General features: G+C 35.2%; 2 protein-coding genes across 2 annotated transcripts; one reads left to right on the top strand and one right to left on the bottom strand.

Annotated features, from left to right (window-relative positions):
• Window positions 1-1600: 1600 nt before the first annotated feature.
• On the top strand, window positions 1601-10733 carry Smg5 (Smg5 nonsense mediated mRNA decay factor). The gene is made up of 4 exons (XM_088228667.1): window positions 1601-1956; window positions 3271-5626; window positions 6170-6425; window positions 9941-10733. The coding sequence occupies exons 1-4, from the start codon at window positions 1883-1885 to the stop codon at window positions 10414-10416; spliced, it is 3162 nt and encodes a 1053-aa protein (XP_088084793.1). The 5' UTR covers window positions 1601-1882; the 3' UTR covers window positions 10417-10733.
• A 3718-nt stretch (window positions 10734-14451) lies between these two features.
• Window positions 14452-18476, bottom strand: ear (ENL/AF9-related super elongation complex transcription factor). The gene is made up of 3 exons (XM_088228668.1): window positions 18307-18476; window positions 17848-18050; window positions 14452-17671 (listed from the first exon to the last, which is right to left on the bottom strand). Exons 2-3 carry the CDS (start codon window positions 18026-18028, stop codon window positions 15420-15422), a joined length of 2433 nt encoding a protein of 810 aa, XP_088084794.1. The 5' UTR covers window positions 18029-18050; window positions 18307-18476; the 3' UTR covers window positions 14452-15419.
• Between the last annotated feature and the right edge of the window lie 824 nt (window positions 18477-19300).

A 19300-nucleotide genomic window follows, 5' to 3' on the forward strand; every position in this document is an offset into this window, starting at 1 on the left:
ACATAAGTGTTGGGACTAAAACTCCGTTGTGCTTCGTTCATTTTGTTGCCCACATTCACTCTCCTTTTAACATCTTTTCTACTCTTCCATCTCTTGAAATCATGCTTCCCAGATAAACAAATTCTTTTACTTGTTCGACATTCGTTGTTTACATTTATTATGCAGTCAGTAACCTCACTTCCCCTTTCAAATACCATCACTTTTGACTTACTTTCGTTCATTGTCAATTCACTCTCCAGGCATACATCATACATTCTAGAGACTATTTGTTGCAAATCATCCTCGCTGCTTGCCAACAGAACTGCATCATCAGCATACAACAAGCAGCTTACTGAAAAATGATTCATTTTTTTCTCCAATACCCATACATTCTATATCTTTCATACAGTTGTCCATGTATAGATTAAACAACCATGGAGACATTCCACATCCCTGTATCACGCCTTTTGAGATCGCAAACCAAGATGTGAATCCCCATTAACTCTTATACACGCTGAACTGTCCTCATAGAGAGACGATACTGCACTTATAAGTTTATTGTTTACTCCATATTTTTCCAACACGCCCCACAATTTCATTCTATCTACTTTATCATACGCTTTTTGCAAGTCGAAAAATGCGCAGATATTTATTTATTTATTAATATAAATAAACATACATAGTAAAAAAATAATAATAACGTATCGCTAACTCTATGAGCTATCACTAGAGCTCTTTAAGGGCACTGCAGATTGAAAAAACACCTTTCTAGAATGAACCTTTCCGAAACTTCAAGTTTCTAGTTGTAGGTTCTGCAGTGCAGATGAGGAAACACCTATACACATTTTATATATTTATGTGAATGTGATGCTTTGCATTATAAAAGGAGCCTCATCCTCGTGGGACCACTGGTTAAACCTGAGGATGTCAAAGAGCTCGCCCCCTACCTAATTACCCGATACTTGACGGATCTGGGCTTGGAGGGGGGTATTTAGCAAAATGTAAGCTCTCGCCTTCCACATAGTAGACAGGTTCTCTATAGACCTAGGATAGGAGGGCGAGAACTATTCACGGGGACCCGTCACAATAGATCTTCACAGGTCGCAGTGACGTCAGGAGCTTGCATAGCACTGACCCCCACCACCAAGAAGCAGAAGAGCTCTATGAGGTCGAGAGCCCGGTGTTCGAGTTGGGATACAACATAATGCTTGGGTTCGTTATATATGTATTATTATTTTCAAACCCAAAATACAAAACCTTTGTGAAACTGTTTTAAGATCAAATATAAAATAAAGTGAATGTCGCATTTTTGCAATTCCCTCATTGTTCGACGATTACAGTGTAGGTAGGTATGTACTATATTATTAAAAAAAAATAACACTGTAACATTTTGCCTTTATAGGTGTTATTGCTGAAATCTCATTTGATTACGTGTAATTAAGTCAATAATTTACTTAGAGATCGAATCCAATAGATGCGAAAACTTACAGATTCATTACCCATCACATTATAATATAAATTCTCTAACACTATGTTAGTAACTGCTAGAGACATCTATGAATTTTTCTTAGACACAAATAAGGTTTTTTGTTGAACTTAGTGTACAATCTGTTTTGCCGACATCCATTTGAGCTTCGAGTTTGCGTCATTATTTTCATTTTCCGTCACGTCGAGAAGTTCATTTTTTTACAAATATTTTCGCCAGCGAAAATTTTCGCAAAATGTCTATATGATTTTTCTGTAATCCGATAATTGCAATTGTTATGGTATTTCTTTCGCGGTGGATACTAGTATTTTACGTTTCGGAGATGAATAATTATAATTTTGTAATTGCCGACCCACACAATGTTGGCAATGTAATGTTGATATCTTGACATGTGTTTCCCAGAAAATGACTTGAAAAATGAAGAAAAGTGTCAATCAGACGTTGGATGGTGATGCTACTGAGCGCAATGCTCTTACAAGGAAGTTATACAGGTAAAACCTGCCCCATAACTTAATATGTTTTCTTTTGCGTAGCAGATTTATGTCTGCTTTCCACTTTTCTTTTATTTTTAACTAGTAAACAATAATGTAAACAGTTTTCTTACCTTGCAGTTGGAAATTTAAGCGCTTTCTCCACGCGTTTGTTAAGTTTCACTCTAAAATCCAATCTGAACATGAAGCCTTTTGACTTAACCTATACTTATTGTATGCCTGCCTGATTTTACAACAATACAACCGAATTACACCATATTTTGCAATAGCATGGTATTTTCATGGGTTTATTTAAACGTTATTAATAAAAAATTTAGAGGTGTGCGCATAGTGTATTTATTATATTAATGAACTATTTCCATTGAAAAGTGTAAGACAATCTTTAACCTTTGACATTAAAATTTTACCTTGGTTCAGTTGTTCAGTTTAAAACGATAGCCTATAGGAACTCGGACTTGTTTTAGTCTGTGTCTTAAAGTTAATACCATTTCTGCTAGTTAGTAGTTATGATAATAATTGTAAAATAATTGATGAAAAATTACTTAAATATGGGTATATTTACAAATAAGCTATTCACTGTGCCTCTTTGCGTCATGCAGAATTTGTCTATTCTGCATAGAGTGTTGGAAACAGATTTTTATTTTTCCTGATATTGTATGTTTCCTTCTATGCATTGCTTATTTACACGACATTCTAGACATTTTCCAATAATCCTCTTTAAGTATTTGTTGTGCCATTCTTACATTCACCCTTTCCCTTTAAACAAACATATTTTTTATCATATTCCACACATAAAACTGACAAGTTAACTTTTGTTTTTTCAATTTTTTAATATAGCCAAAATTGATTTATTGAAGTACAGTACTCTCTCAGTAATTCGCCGTTCGATTATCCGACAACTACTATAATCCTCGGTTGTTTTTACCAGCTGAAAGCACAAAATCAAGCTCTACAATTCGCCGGTATTCGTGTGTTGAATTTGGTAGTCTGCCGCGTGCCTATAGACTCAAGCGCCGAGCTTTGTAAACCTTGGCACTCAGGTTGGGTTAAATAATTTGGATTAATTAAACTTTAAGATGTACGTACAAATTCCTAAATAAAAAACTATTTTTACCAAATATCTGTTTTAAATTTGACCATATTTTATATGTATGTGTTATAATCCGCCGTTTTCACTAATTGTACACATGCCACAGGCGGATTACTGAGAGAGTACTCTTCATATATATAAGTATACATAAGTTTACAATACAAAACAATAAAATATATATATTATATTTGAAGTAAGTACTTGATTATTAATATTTCCCACAGATACATCAGCGAAGCAGCCCGACGCGTGGACGAGGGAACTGCTCGAGCCAACGCTGTGGCGGACCTGTTTATCCCTTCCCTCGAGGTCCAGCGACAGAAACTCCGGGAAAACTGTCAGAAGTTGATTCTCGCTGACCCCCTACTGTATGGGAGAAAAGCTCAAGAATTGCTCTGGAGAAAGGGTTATTACGAGGTCGTCGCGGCCACCAAACGCCTCCGCGCTCCCGGCTCCACTCAGGAGCCCCTTCTTCTTGCGCACATCGAGGGCGGCATCGGCCACTACCATCACCTCATATTCCTGGCCCAAGCTGACATTGAGGCAGACGTAGACCATCTTGTCGACTATCCTCAAATAGATAAGGACGCTGAACGCTCATCTAAAAGAAACGAAGAACTAATAGCTTGGGGCAAGTCCTTCGTGCAATCCTGTCTCATTTACCTGGGTGACTTGAGCAGGTATAAGACAGAGTACGAAGAGCTATGGGACCCATCCATGGCGTTCCGATACTACAGTCAGGCAGCTGCAGTGGACCCCCGCATGGGAGCACCCTACAACCAGCTCGGGACCCTTTACACCGGGAAGAACTACCACCTGGACTCTGTTCGTTACTACATCCTGTGCATGTCCCGTGATACTCCGTTCGAAGGGTGCGAAGGAAACTTGATAAGAATCTTCGATAAGAACTCGAAGCAGCTCGAAGGCAGTAACTCCAAGAATCCGGATGTTATCGACCAACAAGAATCTGTCAAGTTATTAATCTGCAAATTCCTATCTCTTGTGGATTGCTGGTTTTTTGAAAAAGATATTCCAGATTTCAACGATGTATGCGCCGGTGCCTTGTACGACTTGAAGGAATGTTTACAGTTCCGTCCTCTAGTCACTCCTGATCAAACAACGTGCCACGAGGAATATGTCAAATATATTCTTCAGAATGAAGTGTCACCGGAATATATGAATCCTAAGCTCATTAATAAATTTGTGATTATTATTTTACTTTGTGTGAATAAGCTGCAAAAAGATAATTCTCCCCACCTATTCCCTCTGAAAGCTTTTACCTTCGCTGTCCTATCTCAACTTTTACAGAAGCTCCAGAGTGATCTTGTAGATATTGGATTCCAGATCACTGATCCCACAGAGGTCATCGAAAATTACAAAGAGAAAGTAAAGAAACAAAGATTCCCCGAAGAAAAAGTGATGCCTGTAGAAAATGGTTTTCACAATTTACAACCGATTAAAGTTTCGCCGAGTGAGGAAAAAGAAGAAAAAGTTATTTCCAAATTAGATTTCAATATGACTCAAGATTTAGAAAGTATTTCTGTAGAAATTCTTACTGATGTTCCTGACGAAAATTCTTTTATTTCCAACGGAGTTTTGTCTCCGAAACTTACGAAAACTGATAAAATCAAGTCGAAAAAATCTTCTATTTTGCAAAAATTAAGGAGACGGCGTCGTCGAATCGACTCTTTCGATAGCTCAGATAAAACTGGTTCTGAAGATTTGTCGGGTGAGAGTGACGATGAAGCGAGGAAGTCTGATCATGATTCCTCAACCTCCGATGATGATAATGCAAGCGTAGATACTTATTCTTCCCCCTCAACTTCCGATGACGAGCAGGAGAACTCTAAGGAAGGTTCTCTTTCAAAAAATGACAAAAGCAGTGTGGAATCTAGTCACAGTGATTTGCACAATAAAGATGAAAATGTACCTGAAAACGAAACTCGTCCAGAGACTGAAAAGAAACCTCTTGATATTGTAGAAACTGTGACTAATAATAATGTTACAAAGGAGTTTGATGAGAAAAGTTTAATGGAATTCTTAGAAAATGATAATATTCTAATGGCCTTACGTTTACTTTTGAATTGGCTTCACGGAGAAGTGGATTTGATTGTTTCTTGCGGCCCAAGTGGCCGAGGAATGTTCCAGACCATGGTAGATATTCTAAATACTGTTCACCGCCAAATATTTCCGAAGCTATTTAAAAATCACTATTCTACGGAGAATCAATTCCACCCATCCTTGAAACCCTTTCATGAGCTCTTCTTCGCCTACAAGTACACCTACCGGAAGATTCCCCTGGTGGAAGATTATGAAGTGCGATCTTTAGAGATATTGGAGAAAGGAATAGCAGGAATAGAATGGGCTAACCAGAATTGTAATTTACCCACTAGTGAAGCCAATGCGATACGACTCCTGAAATTCCTAGACTTTGGAATCTTCATTGTTAAGTTGAATGTTGGAATTGTTTACAATAAGAGATTGAAGCTATATTTGTTGAAGAAACCAATAAACAAGAAAACCTCTAACTTTAAGAAACACGGGAAAATTGTAAAAGATATTCATTATTCTAAAAATCAGGCAAGTGGTTTTTTTCTCCTCTAAATATTCCTTACAAAATATTTAAGAAGTAAATGCATAAGTTTTTTTATTGAAATAATATAAAGTAGATAATTATATTTTTTATACACTGTACATAAATATTTTTTTAACTCTCGTGGCTGTGATGGGACATAAGTCTATATCTATGTAGTGACGTGGATTTAACGTATGAGAGTTCGAAAATGCAAACCTTGCTCAACTAGTCAAAAATTGACCCAAAATTGAAATATTTGGGCAGGTAGGAGAGGAGAGGACACGTCTATCTTGACACCTAATCTTTTCACATTCATACATCTCGTCATACATGTCCTTCTATTATGTCATGACCAGACTTAAGATTTTAATTTATTTGGTCATGCCATGTCTTCCTTGATCACCCTCGTCCTACATTACCATTCACTCTCGCTACATAATATCTAGTTTACAATGGTACAAGAATGCTTCTCTCTTTATCCATTTGTCCTACATGACTTATATGATTATAATTTAACATGACAGCAATGTTTTATGTCCCGTTTTCAGAAAACCTTCAAAGTAAAGTCGGAATGTGTGGAAATACCAGAGAAGCAGAATGTGTCCGGAGGCTCCCTGATGAAGAATTTGGGTCGACTCTGGCTTTCGGAGCAAGTTCGTGCGTTAGAGAGTGAAGTTAGCGCCAACAAGAGACCGCAACTCCCGGCTTACTTGGTGCTGGATGCTGAAGCTCTCTGCCAACAAACTTATCTAGTTAAGCAAATAGTGGCTTCCAAAAAAGTTATCGTCCTGATACCAACAATAGGTAATAATAAATTTGATTATTTGTGCAACACACTAAAAAAAATATTTTACTAAGTATATAGCATCATCATCATCACCCTTTCCGCATAGGGCTCTGCATTGGTACATCGATCGCGGCGTATCTTGAAGTTTTTTGTTACATGAAGATAAGATGATCAGTCTTACGCTTCAAGGCCCCGATTACAGTGGGAAGTTAACAGAGTTATCTTTGACTATCTAAAAAGAAAAAACTATATTTGTGTACGAAAATGAGTATATTTGCATGAACATTTTAAGTATCTTCGTCGGTAACCTATAATCGAACATATTTGGAAGAAAAAAATTGTATGCATATTCTGCTTTTCGTACAGAAAACTTAATTTTACTTTGTAGATAAAATTGAAGTTAAATGTTAACTTCCCATTGTAATCGGGGCCCAGGTGCCAGTCCAGGGACTATGAAATATTCTAGTGTAAAAACACCTCTTTGGAATGGACTGCTACGGCACCGGATAGCAGGCCTCAGAGAACGGCTGGGAGAAAGCCCTAACATCATAAGCAGCCAATTAGTGGAACACTGCTGGGAATCAAGGTTGTTGCAGCATTGGAGCAGGATGTTCGACTGCTGATCTTCTTAATTTTGTCTCCTATTGTACTCAATTATTCTGTTTTTTTTTTTATCTCTTTTTAGTTATGTTATCTTTAAATTCTTTTAGGTTTTCTCTCAAATATTTTATTTGTGTTATATTGTTTATATGTATTTATACTATTCTTTGTTTTTGACAAACAAATAGCAGTTGCAGAAGGAAAAACTAGCAGTTCACAATTGGGTTCTGGTGCCAACCCCGATGTATGGAATTAGAAAAATAATGATGAAAATAGGTCGAATGCTGTCAAAATCCAATCTCTTTGGCGATTGTGTGGTAAAACGATGTACGATAGGTGCGCAAATATCGCGATCCATGCGCTATGTAAGGCTGAGACGAGCATTATCGACAAAATCAAGAAAGGGGTGCTGCGTTGGTTCGGACATGTAGAGCGAATGGACAGCGAAAGAACAGCTAAAAGGATATACGATGTAAATGTTGATGGATGCAGTCAATGAGGAATACTGAGAAAGACACCGCATGATCAAATCCAACAAATACTTAAAGATGGATATGTCAACAGTAGGAATAATCGGTGTGTGTGCATGAGAAGATGTATGAATGTAGAGTAAGTGAGGTCTTTATGCAAACACGGAGTGATATGGCATTCTATTCTCTCTGCTTACCTATGGTTTTCTTTGTCTTGTTTTTCTGATTATTTATACTTTGCAATGGTTATACAGCTGGTTGGGTTTTGTACTACCCGCCCAATCGAGCTGAAATATTTTTTTTTTATTATTAAATAAATATTTCATATCAACCATGTTGGGAATCGAACCTGAGACCTGCACGGCAGGAAAACACGCTGACCTCTACACCACGAGGCCAGCCATATTGACACACAACCCCAGAAAGAACTTCCTGACAAATCGAGTCGTGGATCAATGGAAAGTGATTGGTAAATGAGTTCATAAACTCACTGGGCGAATGCAACAATTTATGATGTTTCCTATTGTATTTTATATGTGTCTAGTTTACAAACACCCAGTGGCGCACAGGACACCGCTCGGTACATTAAATGCAATGCATCTCAATTATTATTTGTTACGTTAATTCTGACATATTTGTGGTGTAAAAAAATAAAGGTAATAAAAAAACCACGTTTCCAATCAATAAATGTAAACAAAAAAATTGCAAATAAATAAACATTTGATTCTACCGTCTAATTTAATGTGTGAAGATAAATTTTCCTTGAAAATTATTTTTGCACTTGAAAACGGGCTTTAAAAAAAGATAACATTTTTATTTTGATTATGTTGATGGTAATCATTAATAAAACATCTTTTAGTTTGTCTCTAGCGTAATGGAAAAAATATTGAATATTTGCTGCCAATGAAAATGTAATCATCACAAATCGAGATGTACTGTGTGACTGTATTATACATTTTCACTTGACACACAGTTAAATATTTGAAGATGCTTTAAATTCATAATAAATTTGTAGACAACTTCAATGATCACAAGTAACATTATAATATTGGGTGTCTTACCTACTTGAATTTTGAATTTCAAATTTTCATTGCGTCAAAACATGGAACCCGGATACTTTGCAGTTGTAGTCTGCAAAGTTTGAGGTTAAGTCATGCAGCGTTTTTCAGTCGAGCAAGGCATAGAAAATTCACTACCAAAATGGTGACAACTTTACAGACGGTTCGAAAATGACGCACATTTTTCGGTCATCACTATGCACCATCTTAGGCCTCTGTGGAGAATTTAATGAATAAATTTGAAACTGTTAGCTCTCCCGCAGGATATTAAAGCAGGTGGTCGTCCTCATATGGGTTGATAGCTTGAAAATATTGCAGCAGTTAGATACAAGTGTACACAAACTCCCATCCATCTCCATTCGTCATCATTGTCAACAATTAAACGTCTCCAGAAGCTCTTTGCTATGAATTTTGACTAAAGACCTGCACACGCACGCTTACAATATTCAATTAACACATCATCTTAAGCCAACAAACTATGCGCAGCGCCGAATATTCATAAATTGGATAATGGAGCATCAACAAGTCGATGGTGATTTAAAAAACTCTTCTTTAGTTATGAGTTGCACTTCTAACTTGATAGGTGAGTCAATAAACAGAACTGTCAAATTCGGGGACCGGAAACGCAGCCTATGCACCCACCGCACGTGACCGTGTTGTATGGATTTTGGACTGGCGGAATCATTGGCCCTTTTTTTTTTAAGAATGCAACCGGCAATGCAGTCACCAGCGATGGTCTTCGTTATCGTGACATGTTAACTAACTTTTTATGGTCTGCGTTGGATGAACTTGATGTTGATGATATTTCCAGGACGACTTATTCTCGCAGCACGGAGAAGTTAACTGGCTCGTGAAGGTTTTTAAGAAGTTACAAGATCGTGTGATCTGAAACCTTTGGGGGTTTCTGAAGGGAAAAGTGTATGCAAATAATCCACAGACAATTCCGGAGCTCAAAACGGAATCCAGTGAGTTATTGGCGAAATTCATCCACAATTATGTCAAAATGTGATTGAAAATTTCGTGAAGAGTGAATATTTGCAAGGCGTTAGTTGGATGTTGTGTTCCACATGTAGCCTCCGTGCCATATTTTAGATTGAAAAGAAAACACCCTCAAAATTCAACTGCAGTGTTTGTTTTAATAAAATATTGAAATTCAAGTAGGTTTTGAGACACCTTTATTGGAAACAATGAATACTACGCGCATTAAAATACGATGATTTGCTATACAAGACAAATATCTCAACTCCATTAGACTTCTCTCCTGTGTTGAGACATAAGAAAAGAACAAAAAATTTACAAAATCACGAAACAATTTTTCCTTTCGATAGTTAACTCATTTTATGAAAAAGTTGGTTGGATCTACGTTATTACATATATGATTATAAAATTAATTTTTTTTTCTAGTTTTGCAGACTATCGATGCCCTGAAGAAGGAATCTGTTGCAGCTCGAAGTGCTATCCGCTGGCTGGAGTTACAATTACGAAACGGTTCCCGTTTTATCCGCACCCAACGCATTACCGAAACTGCTCCAGTTCCCTGTGTCAAATATCCCAAAAAAATGCACCGCGACGTGCAAAACTTTATCCAAATCATCGAATTTTGTCACTTCTTTTTATCCAAGGAATCACCAGAGGCAGCTGTGAACGGACACAAGTACAATGGTTCCGGAGATGTTAAAGAAAATATTAACGAAGAAGCAAAGAAAAATAATGAAAACTTAGTTGTTTTGTTGACGGGATCTGATCATTCAACTTATGCCGAACAGAAAGATTTCAGTTATTCGGGATTAGCTCAGACTGCCGGAGTCGGTGTAGAAAGTATCCAGGAATTCTGTTTAAAGTGGAAGCACTGTTTCGGGAAAGGTGGCAGGAAAAGGTGATTGGGAAAGAGTTGTACTGTCAAGTGCAGGGATTTCTAGACAAACTGGATGCAGCGAGCTTAGTACTGAGAGCAGTAAGGAAGACTTCAGTATGATAGGACTGGTCCGTCGCCGGTAAGGAAGGTGCTTATCTAAAACTTATCGCAGCCGAATGCTGAAAATGCAGACTTTGGGCCTTCATATTTTGCGCAAGATATTAATTTGTCCAATTTGTTATCAACTTAGTTTTGTTGTTAAAATATATTGTTTTATTATTATTTCAATTTATAATATATTATCCTTCTATGACTGCTTAATAAATTAATGTTACAAATGGTTTTTCATAGTTTTATTCGATTTCTTGTATTGTTACTCGCAGCATCACTAAATATTATTTTCACTGTTTTGAATGAAACAAACTGCACTACAGCTGTGCTACACCATGCAACACTCCATACAAAATATATATAAATATTCTCGCAGCGACACTCTAATGCGGTTTGACCATAATAAGCACTTGATACGTGACAATAAAATATTATGTAAAGGTTGTGCATTTTCTTTATTGAATCAGACAGACACAAAAATGTATAAAACATCACATCAATAGAGACAAATAGATATATTATCTGCTTGGATCATGAACCAATATACACACTACATGATATAACAAATACTTTTTGTACTTTATTTGAAATATAATACGCTTTTATAAATACAAAATATTATATTATTTTCTTTATAAGGGAAATTTTTTCTACGTTTCGTCAACTGTTAAATGTATCTATTTCTCTTGGAAGTGAGGTACTTCCCAGGTTAAGATTCCCTTAGAACTAGATCATCTATTTTTTTTCTTACTATGTTTTGGGAATCATCAACATATCATAATTATTGTTAGGGAGAAATTTAATATAACAGTAGATAAAATGGATGATTAAACGAATATGACTTTACCATACAATGATTTTTCTTATAGTATTTGACCCGTTAGATAGATTTCAATAAATTACATTGTTGAGATATTGTCAATCGGTTTGGTGAAGACAGTGTATGCCGAGGTGTGTTTTTAATAATATTATAGATATAGTTATCTATTTCTGTGCAATGGGGTAAATTCATATTACAGAAGATTTAATCTACCGGGATAGTTGGTAAAAATCATCAGTCAAAAAGTATTTAAAATGCATCATAATATTGTGTAGGTATGTATGCATATTTGACACACCAAAATATACCAATTTTTTTTCCTACATACACATGGCCGCAAATCCCCATAATTCCTATGGCTAAAATCCGCTGACAAACCCATTCCCATGTTGGGATAAAAAAAATTGACGAGTCAAAAATCTCTTCTGTCTTCAAAACATTCCCACTAATCTGTTTTGTGCAGCTAGGTATTGCTGTGACAGTTCTCAGCAGGCCGCGAAATTTTTAGAAACTCATTTGAACCACTGTAGTGTCGATAAATTTAATGATTCCTCGTGTCCTAGTGTTTCATCAAGCTTCTAACAGATGTCTCAGTGTACGAAATCTAAAATCCTTCAGAATACTAGATGCCGACACGTAAAGTGAATACAAAGGCCGGCCCTTCGAGCATGGAAATGGAGAGCGTGTTAACTAACCGGTTAAATCGCTTCCTTTTATGAGTCAATCTATGTATGTACTCAGTATACAGAAGGGTCATTATGCTTTTGACACAATTTCATTAAAAAAAATAAGACATACACTTTCTTTCCACTAACCCATTGATGCACAAAAACAAACACATATTTATATACAAAAATATATAAAGCGAATCCATCCTCGCAAATATAATGTACAATTTCAGCATTGTATACTTTTCAACTAGATAGATTTCTTAAAACTTTGAATAATTAAATACTTCAATCCCAACTACATACAGATAATGGCAGACGTTCATTACTGCATTATCACTAGTAATACTTTAAGAAAGTGTATTAATCAGTACAACGGCAACCGAAGGGTTACGATAATGAAACTATTAATCAATTATGATGTCAGTTACAAATATACGATCAGAATGTCTGCAATTCATGTTCATATTTACATTATTAAAGAGAAGAAAGAAAAAATAATCTATAACCAAATGAATAATCAAGATCCAATGATTTAGTAAGAAAACATTAAGGTTTGAAATAAAATAGACTAAACAGGCGTCACAATATCTCTACACAAAGCCACACAAAAACGCAGAGACATTAATTCTGTTTGTCTGTTAAAGAAAAAATTCGTATATTCTTTACATTCATTTCTCTTATCACAAGTCAATAAATGTGAATATGTAAATGATAAAACAAAATAAAAATATTGCACTAATGTTCCATTAAGAGTCACGAAAGATTAATTATCAAAGCATGCAACTATTAATTAGTTTATGTATGAGCTTCCATTTTTATGCATTGTATTTACAATGCTATAAGAAATAATATTTATAATTTTCAGAAGGCTACGTTGAAAATTGTTAAGTAAAAATATTTGTTGTGCCAAATGGAAAAACCTGGTTATGCTTTTTAAATAAGTCTTTGGATCTGAAGAAAAACATGGATAAGAAAAAAAATACATTAGTCAATTCAGAAGAATTAATAATAAATCGAATAGTTAAAAATATTTATAAATAAAACAGTTTATGTTTTTAACTTTTATAGGATCACAAATTGTAGTACAAAAATAATGAAGTTACCTACAACATTACGAGTTCACTCTCAGAGGAAACATTTTACAGATGTCTCACGCAAACTGAACTCAACATTTGTGATGTATATTATATTAATATGATTATAACCGTAAAATTTATTAAAATAAAAAATAAATAAAAATTTCATAAATAAGTTTAAATAAAATGAAGAGCTATTCTATGTACATTTTAACAAAATTATATTGTATTAAATCAGTGAAGTTAAAAAGAGCAATTTCCAATAAATTTTAAGAAAATTTATATGATAAAAAGTAAATAAATAAGTCGCTTCACCTCGTTATACGGGCAAAAAGAAAATTGGTATGTCGCAATACCTAAAATGCACAATAAAATGGTTCAACTATAACATAATCGCTAAGCAGTTCGTATTTGTAAATTTATGTACAAAGTATGCCTTCAGAAAGTGACCACCTCTCAATAATCAGATCAATTGATATATTCTATGAGATCAGATATAATTTTGAATGCAAGAAATAATCTATTCAGTTATATCTTGGAAATGTTCAAAAAGCGAAACAAACACTGAACACACAGTCCTTGACATACAAGTTATATTATGTAGTTACAGTACGACATTCCTTATAGGTAAATTTATCTTTCTAGGAAAACCACAAATAGTTCTTTATTAAACTAGGTATAGTAAAATATTTTCACAAATAAATATTATCCTAATAAATGTAAACATAGTTACATATTGATAGACAAACGATTGTATGATCTCTCATCTATTCCTAAAGCTTAATTCTACTATTTACATATATAATTATGCGTATCGTGTGATTTCATAAAAAATACTTAAAATTATTATACATATATAAAATTATAATACATTAGATATCCGTGAACATGTTTTAGATAACTAAAATGCTCGATTATGATTAGGTGAAGTATAACAAATATCCCATTTTTATTATTTTGAAATTAATTCTTTAATATTTACAATTGATGATTATCTGTATGAATTTGGCACAATACTTGCTACCAAAATTTTACTTGATCTCGTCACCAGAAACAGTTTTTTATTTTGCACATTCAGCGATCATTGCGCGACAAATTTATTCTTACAAAAACAGTTACAAGCATTTTATTAAAAAAGTAAACACTGGTACTGAAGAGTAAATAATTGATAGCAAATATGAAGGCGGAATTTATGCTAATTACAGTAAAACAGCTTTATGCCAAATTTTCTATAAAATACAATGATTGTAGTATTAACATTATTGGTATAATTAATACAAAATTATCCAGGTAAATTCAAACCTTATTTGTAGATTTTAAATAAATTATAAATGTGAAACAACACACCCATAATAACTATGTACTTTATTTTGACTTTAATATTGGTGCCTTTCCAATAGTTATATTATGTACATCTCTGTTGAGTTAATATATATTATGTACATTTATTACACTTTGTATGTATGCACAATATAAATATTTTAAAGAATAACAGTTTAATAACAAAATGTAATAATACTCTCCGATGTAATTAATGAGGTAAGGAGAATTTGAAATACTTAAGTTGCGGTCAACAGGCAACAGGATATATCCGATAGTAAGTACGTGAAGTCTGTGAAATTATCTGATTTTTACCGTTCAAACATTTATTTTTGATAGACATAAGTCAGGGATAACACGACGGAGAAAATTTTTGACAAAATTAAAATTTTTCAATCAAATAATATATAAACGGTGTTTATAAAAGTTTGGGTAGGACATTCGAATACTTCACATATAAGTACAGATGATTTCTTAAGAAGAAAAGTATCACATGAAAAAAGAAAGAAAGATTTAATGCTTGACAAAAAATACACTATGAGTGAGTATATTATCATGCGAATCGTAATTATATTGTTGAGATAAATGCAAACTTGAAAAAATTATCAACTTATGAATGTCTTTCACATTAAATCAATTATATTAAAACACAAAATCAAACTCATCACTATGTCTACAAAAAATGGCAAAAATCATGCTCAGTGTGAGTTATGGAGAATTTGAATTCATTATTCTTTAACGTATTGTATTAATTGGAATTTCATCCTTTATTTTTACAAAGATCAATTTATAAGAACTGGTTTTGATTTTTATATCTTAAGAGTATAGATATTTGAGTCGATAATAAAACACTAAAATATATGCAATATGCAAATAATGATTGTACAAATGTGAATAAAAACGCCGAGATTTAAAAAAATTGTCGGAGTAATATGGACATGGTATTTGAAAATATGCAAGATTCTAGGTACAAGGGTACGATTATAACAAGGATAAGATAACACAATGCAGAAGTCGATGAGGAGTGAAACTACGCCCTGGACTCACAACCAATCAGTTCTTGTAGTTGCTGAACAGTCGAGCGATCCAATAGGCACAGATCAAAGTCAAATGTTTTTTTGGTAACTTCATACTTTCCTGTTTCAGCTATCAGATTGACTACCCTTTCCAACTCGTCGTTGCTCTGTATGGTCATTATCCTGTGCTGAAGCTCCTTCAGTTGAATCATGTAGTCGGGAGATATCTGTTTCCTGTCGATTTGGGAGGCATCCTCACTCAGTGGTGAGTCACATTTTAGGGGGTGGTCACTAAGGCTGCTGGAGACGCCATCATCTTGGACCTTAGTATCGGTTTTGACACGAGGAGAGGACTCTGCTTTTACTCTAGAAGTGGTTTCTAGAAGATTGCTATTTTCCGGTCGCTTGCTCTTTGAGCCGTGGTCTGGTTCATCGGAAAGTTTAGAAGATTTGGAATTGTTTTCGGAATCGTCTTTTGAGCCACTTTTCCGTTTCCTTTGCTTCTTCTCTTCCTTGGTTTCGTGTTTATTTGGTTTATCTTTATTTTTAGACTTGTGGCTGGAGCCTTGAACACTTTTGTCCAATTTTTCTACAGGGGGTTTATCTACTTTGGGTGTTTCTGGAGCTGGTTTCGATTTGATAGTTTCCGTCTTTGCTGTTTCCACTGGTGTCTTACTTGTGGACTTGGCAAATCTGCTATTACTTTCAGATGTTAAGGACACATCTTCATCCTCGGACATTGCCGACACTTCTGATTCACTATGTGAACTGCAACTCAAGGCTTCGATCATAGAACCGAGAGGGTTTTTGGACGATTTGCTAGTTTTAGAAGCACTTTTTGAGCTCGATTGGGAACTCGTATCAATAGAGATAGGGGAGATAGTCAGTTGGCCTCTATCTTTTTCTTTGAATAGTTTGGGAATCGGAGTAATTTTATCAATTTCCCGAGGTATTGTATTATAGTCCGCCTTCTCAGAAACACTCGGAGAGTCATTGTTTTCAGCGAGGATCTTTTCTTTATTCGAGTGCTTATCTGTTTTGTGTTTTTTTTCTTTGCTTCCAGATTCTCTTTTTTCTCTAGATTCATCGCGTTTCTTATCTTTCTTCTTGTGTTTGTGTTTTCTTTCGCGGTCACCTTTCTCTTTGTGTTTAGATCCGTCGGAATACTTGACAGAATCGGCAGGATCCTTCACAAAATCTTCTAACGAAAATTTGTGGAATGGTTTAACTACGGGCTTATCCTTGTCTTTAACAGGAGGGACTTCCTTAACAGCCTCTTTAGGTTTGGGTTCTGGAATAGTCGGTTTTATTTCTTTGTCTTTTTTATGCTCCTTTTTACTTTCACGATCTTTATCGTGACTTTTTTTATCCTTTTTTACTTTCTTTTCTGTTTTTGTCGGATTATTTTCCGGTATTTTAGAAGTCGACTGTTTGTTTTTGCTCTCCGATTCAGGATACTTGCTGGATTTAAGGTCTTCCTTGGGCACAGAGCCATTTGGCTTAGGGCTGGGGGGGATGGGCGGGGGTGTGGGGGCGGGCCTCTTGGTGGGTGGTGCGGGTGAGGGGGGGCGTTCCGCCGGCCGCTTGCAACTCTTCTCCTTCCCGGGTTCCCGTTCTTTATGCGGTTTGGATCGCTTCTCTTCTTTGGACTTTTCCTTATCATCTTTTAATTGTTTGGACTTATCTTCCTTGTACTCTTTTTCCTTACTGTCGTGTTTCAATTTTTGTTTATCTTTTTCCGAGTGGGACTTTTCCTTCTCCTTTTTTTCAGCCTTAGTAGGGTTGGGAGAAGGTTTCTTCGGGTCGGGGGAAACACGAGATGGTTTGTGAATGGGGGTCCCGAATAGGTTCACGAAGTTGTTGGAGGGTCGCGGGAGGTCCTCAGACCTGTGATCCTTGGACTTGTGCTTCTTGGAGCTGTCTCCTCCCAGTTTGGGCTTCCCTATGAGCTGCTGAGGCTTTTCATCCACAAAGGAGTCCCCACTGTTGCGGTCGTGATCTATCGGGGTGTGGAGAGAGAATGCGGAGTTGTTAACGACCATTCCACCCCCTTTGAAGAGTTTTCGCCGGAATTCGTCCGTAGGGTTCTGAAAAACATACTTCTCCTTTTGTGTCTTTATGATAGCGGGCCCAGCTTGTTGCAGGTGAAGGTCGTAGTTAAATCGGATTTTTTTAGGCTCATCTCGATTTTTTAGATATATTTCAATGGGCAAATTAAATCCTGCATATCCGGACTCTTTCACGCAGTACGGAGGTTCCTTAACAACTGAAAAGGCAAGAATGAGTTCAAACAAGTGTTGAATAAATACCCTGGCACCGCTAGCATAGCAAGATATACTAGATGCACCTCTATAGAACAATATTTATCTTCCTAATATGCGTTAAACTTACTCCGAGGTAACTAATATAATTTGTAGTAGAACAGAACTGCGAATATCTTACCTCTCTTTGGTTTGGGAAAGGTCTCATGCAGCTGAAAGACAACCTTATCAACAAACTGGCTGATATCTGCAGAATCAATGCCCCGCACAAATACCTCCCAGTCGTGGGTGAATCCTTCGGGAGTACGTTTAGTCCTTATAGATGCTTCGTGCCCTATTTCGAAATTCACCTTTATGGACATTTTTAGGCGGTTTATTTGTTATCTGAAATAGGTAAACACAAATCAATGAAATAAAAATTGAACCAAATTGCTATTTCGGTGGCTGGAGATCGACACATTTCAAAACATCGCGTAATATAGTAAACTGACAATAACACGCACCGAAGTTCATCTTAATTTGACTAAAAACTATTAAAAATAAACAGATTGTATTTCGTAGTATGTTTACATCTTAACAATTGTAAAATCCTAAGACGGAGAAAAGTATCGTAAAATTATAAATAGTTCAAATCACTCACATGACAAACTTCGAAAGGTAACACTGACATAAATCATAAATCAAACGTAAAATGTGTTCAGATTTTCACTTATTAGTAGAAATATTTTTAGTATATATGTAGAGATATCACGATATTTTGATCGGCCATGATAATAAATTCCCAATCTCTATAGAACTATTGGCGCCTCTGGTGATAAATTCCATTCCTAAACAAAGTATAAATGTTGCTAGTATTGCTAGTTCTAGAAAGCAAGGAAGTAGGTTTTTTATATACTGGAATATTATTGGTTCAAATTGCTGCATTGGAGGTATTGGAGATTATATATTAATTATTATGATTTAAAGTGCTATAATTTATAAATAAAAAATATCACTTGGTTCGTGTTTGTTTGATTTAATTTGGAAAAAGGTGCATTTCTAAAGGGACCTCGCGTATTTTTTCTAAAAAGAGATTAATTGGTAACCTATAATTAGGCATCTACATATAACAAGGAAGTTCACAGTTTTTAAATATATATTTTTATTCGTTAATAAACTAAACCATTTTATATTTTTGTATTTAATTATATCGTATTTTCAGTGCTATGACTTTTCAAAGTTTTGTATTTCTGAAATAACTCCACATGTGACGTCAAAGGGTCTTCTCTGTCAGTTCTTCCTATTGGTTCGTTTTCGGTAAGCAAACCGGATATCCTTTAAAGCTCTCATATCATTGGTTGGCCCATATGAACCAGTGACGTCGTTCAAAGTAGTGCGTTTTTATTTTAATTAAAAAAAAAATTTTTTCAAACATTTTCAAAAAACAATGCCATACAATTTAATGCTCTATTTTTTACCGCGTGTAAGAAAACATTTTTCGTATTCAATTCCCCGTAGGGCTGAAGTTTTTCATTGAAAACAATATTTTAATGTTTGTAAGTAAAGAAAAAATAAATATATACGATCTAAACTTATCATCTCTTACCTTTATTATAAAAAAGCATATCGACAAACACAGAAAAATTTGTTTTGCT

Source organism: Micrasema longulum, unplaced genomic scaffold (genome assembly GCF_059751315.1).
Source record: "Micrasema longulum isolate JH-2025_06_02 unplaced genomic scaffold, ASM5975131v1 h1tg000600l, whole genome shotgun sequence".
Classification (NCBI taxonomy): Eukaryota; Metazoa; Arthropoda; class Insecta; order Trichoptera; family Brachycentridae; genus Micrasema; species Micrasema longulum.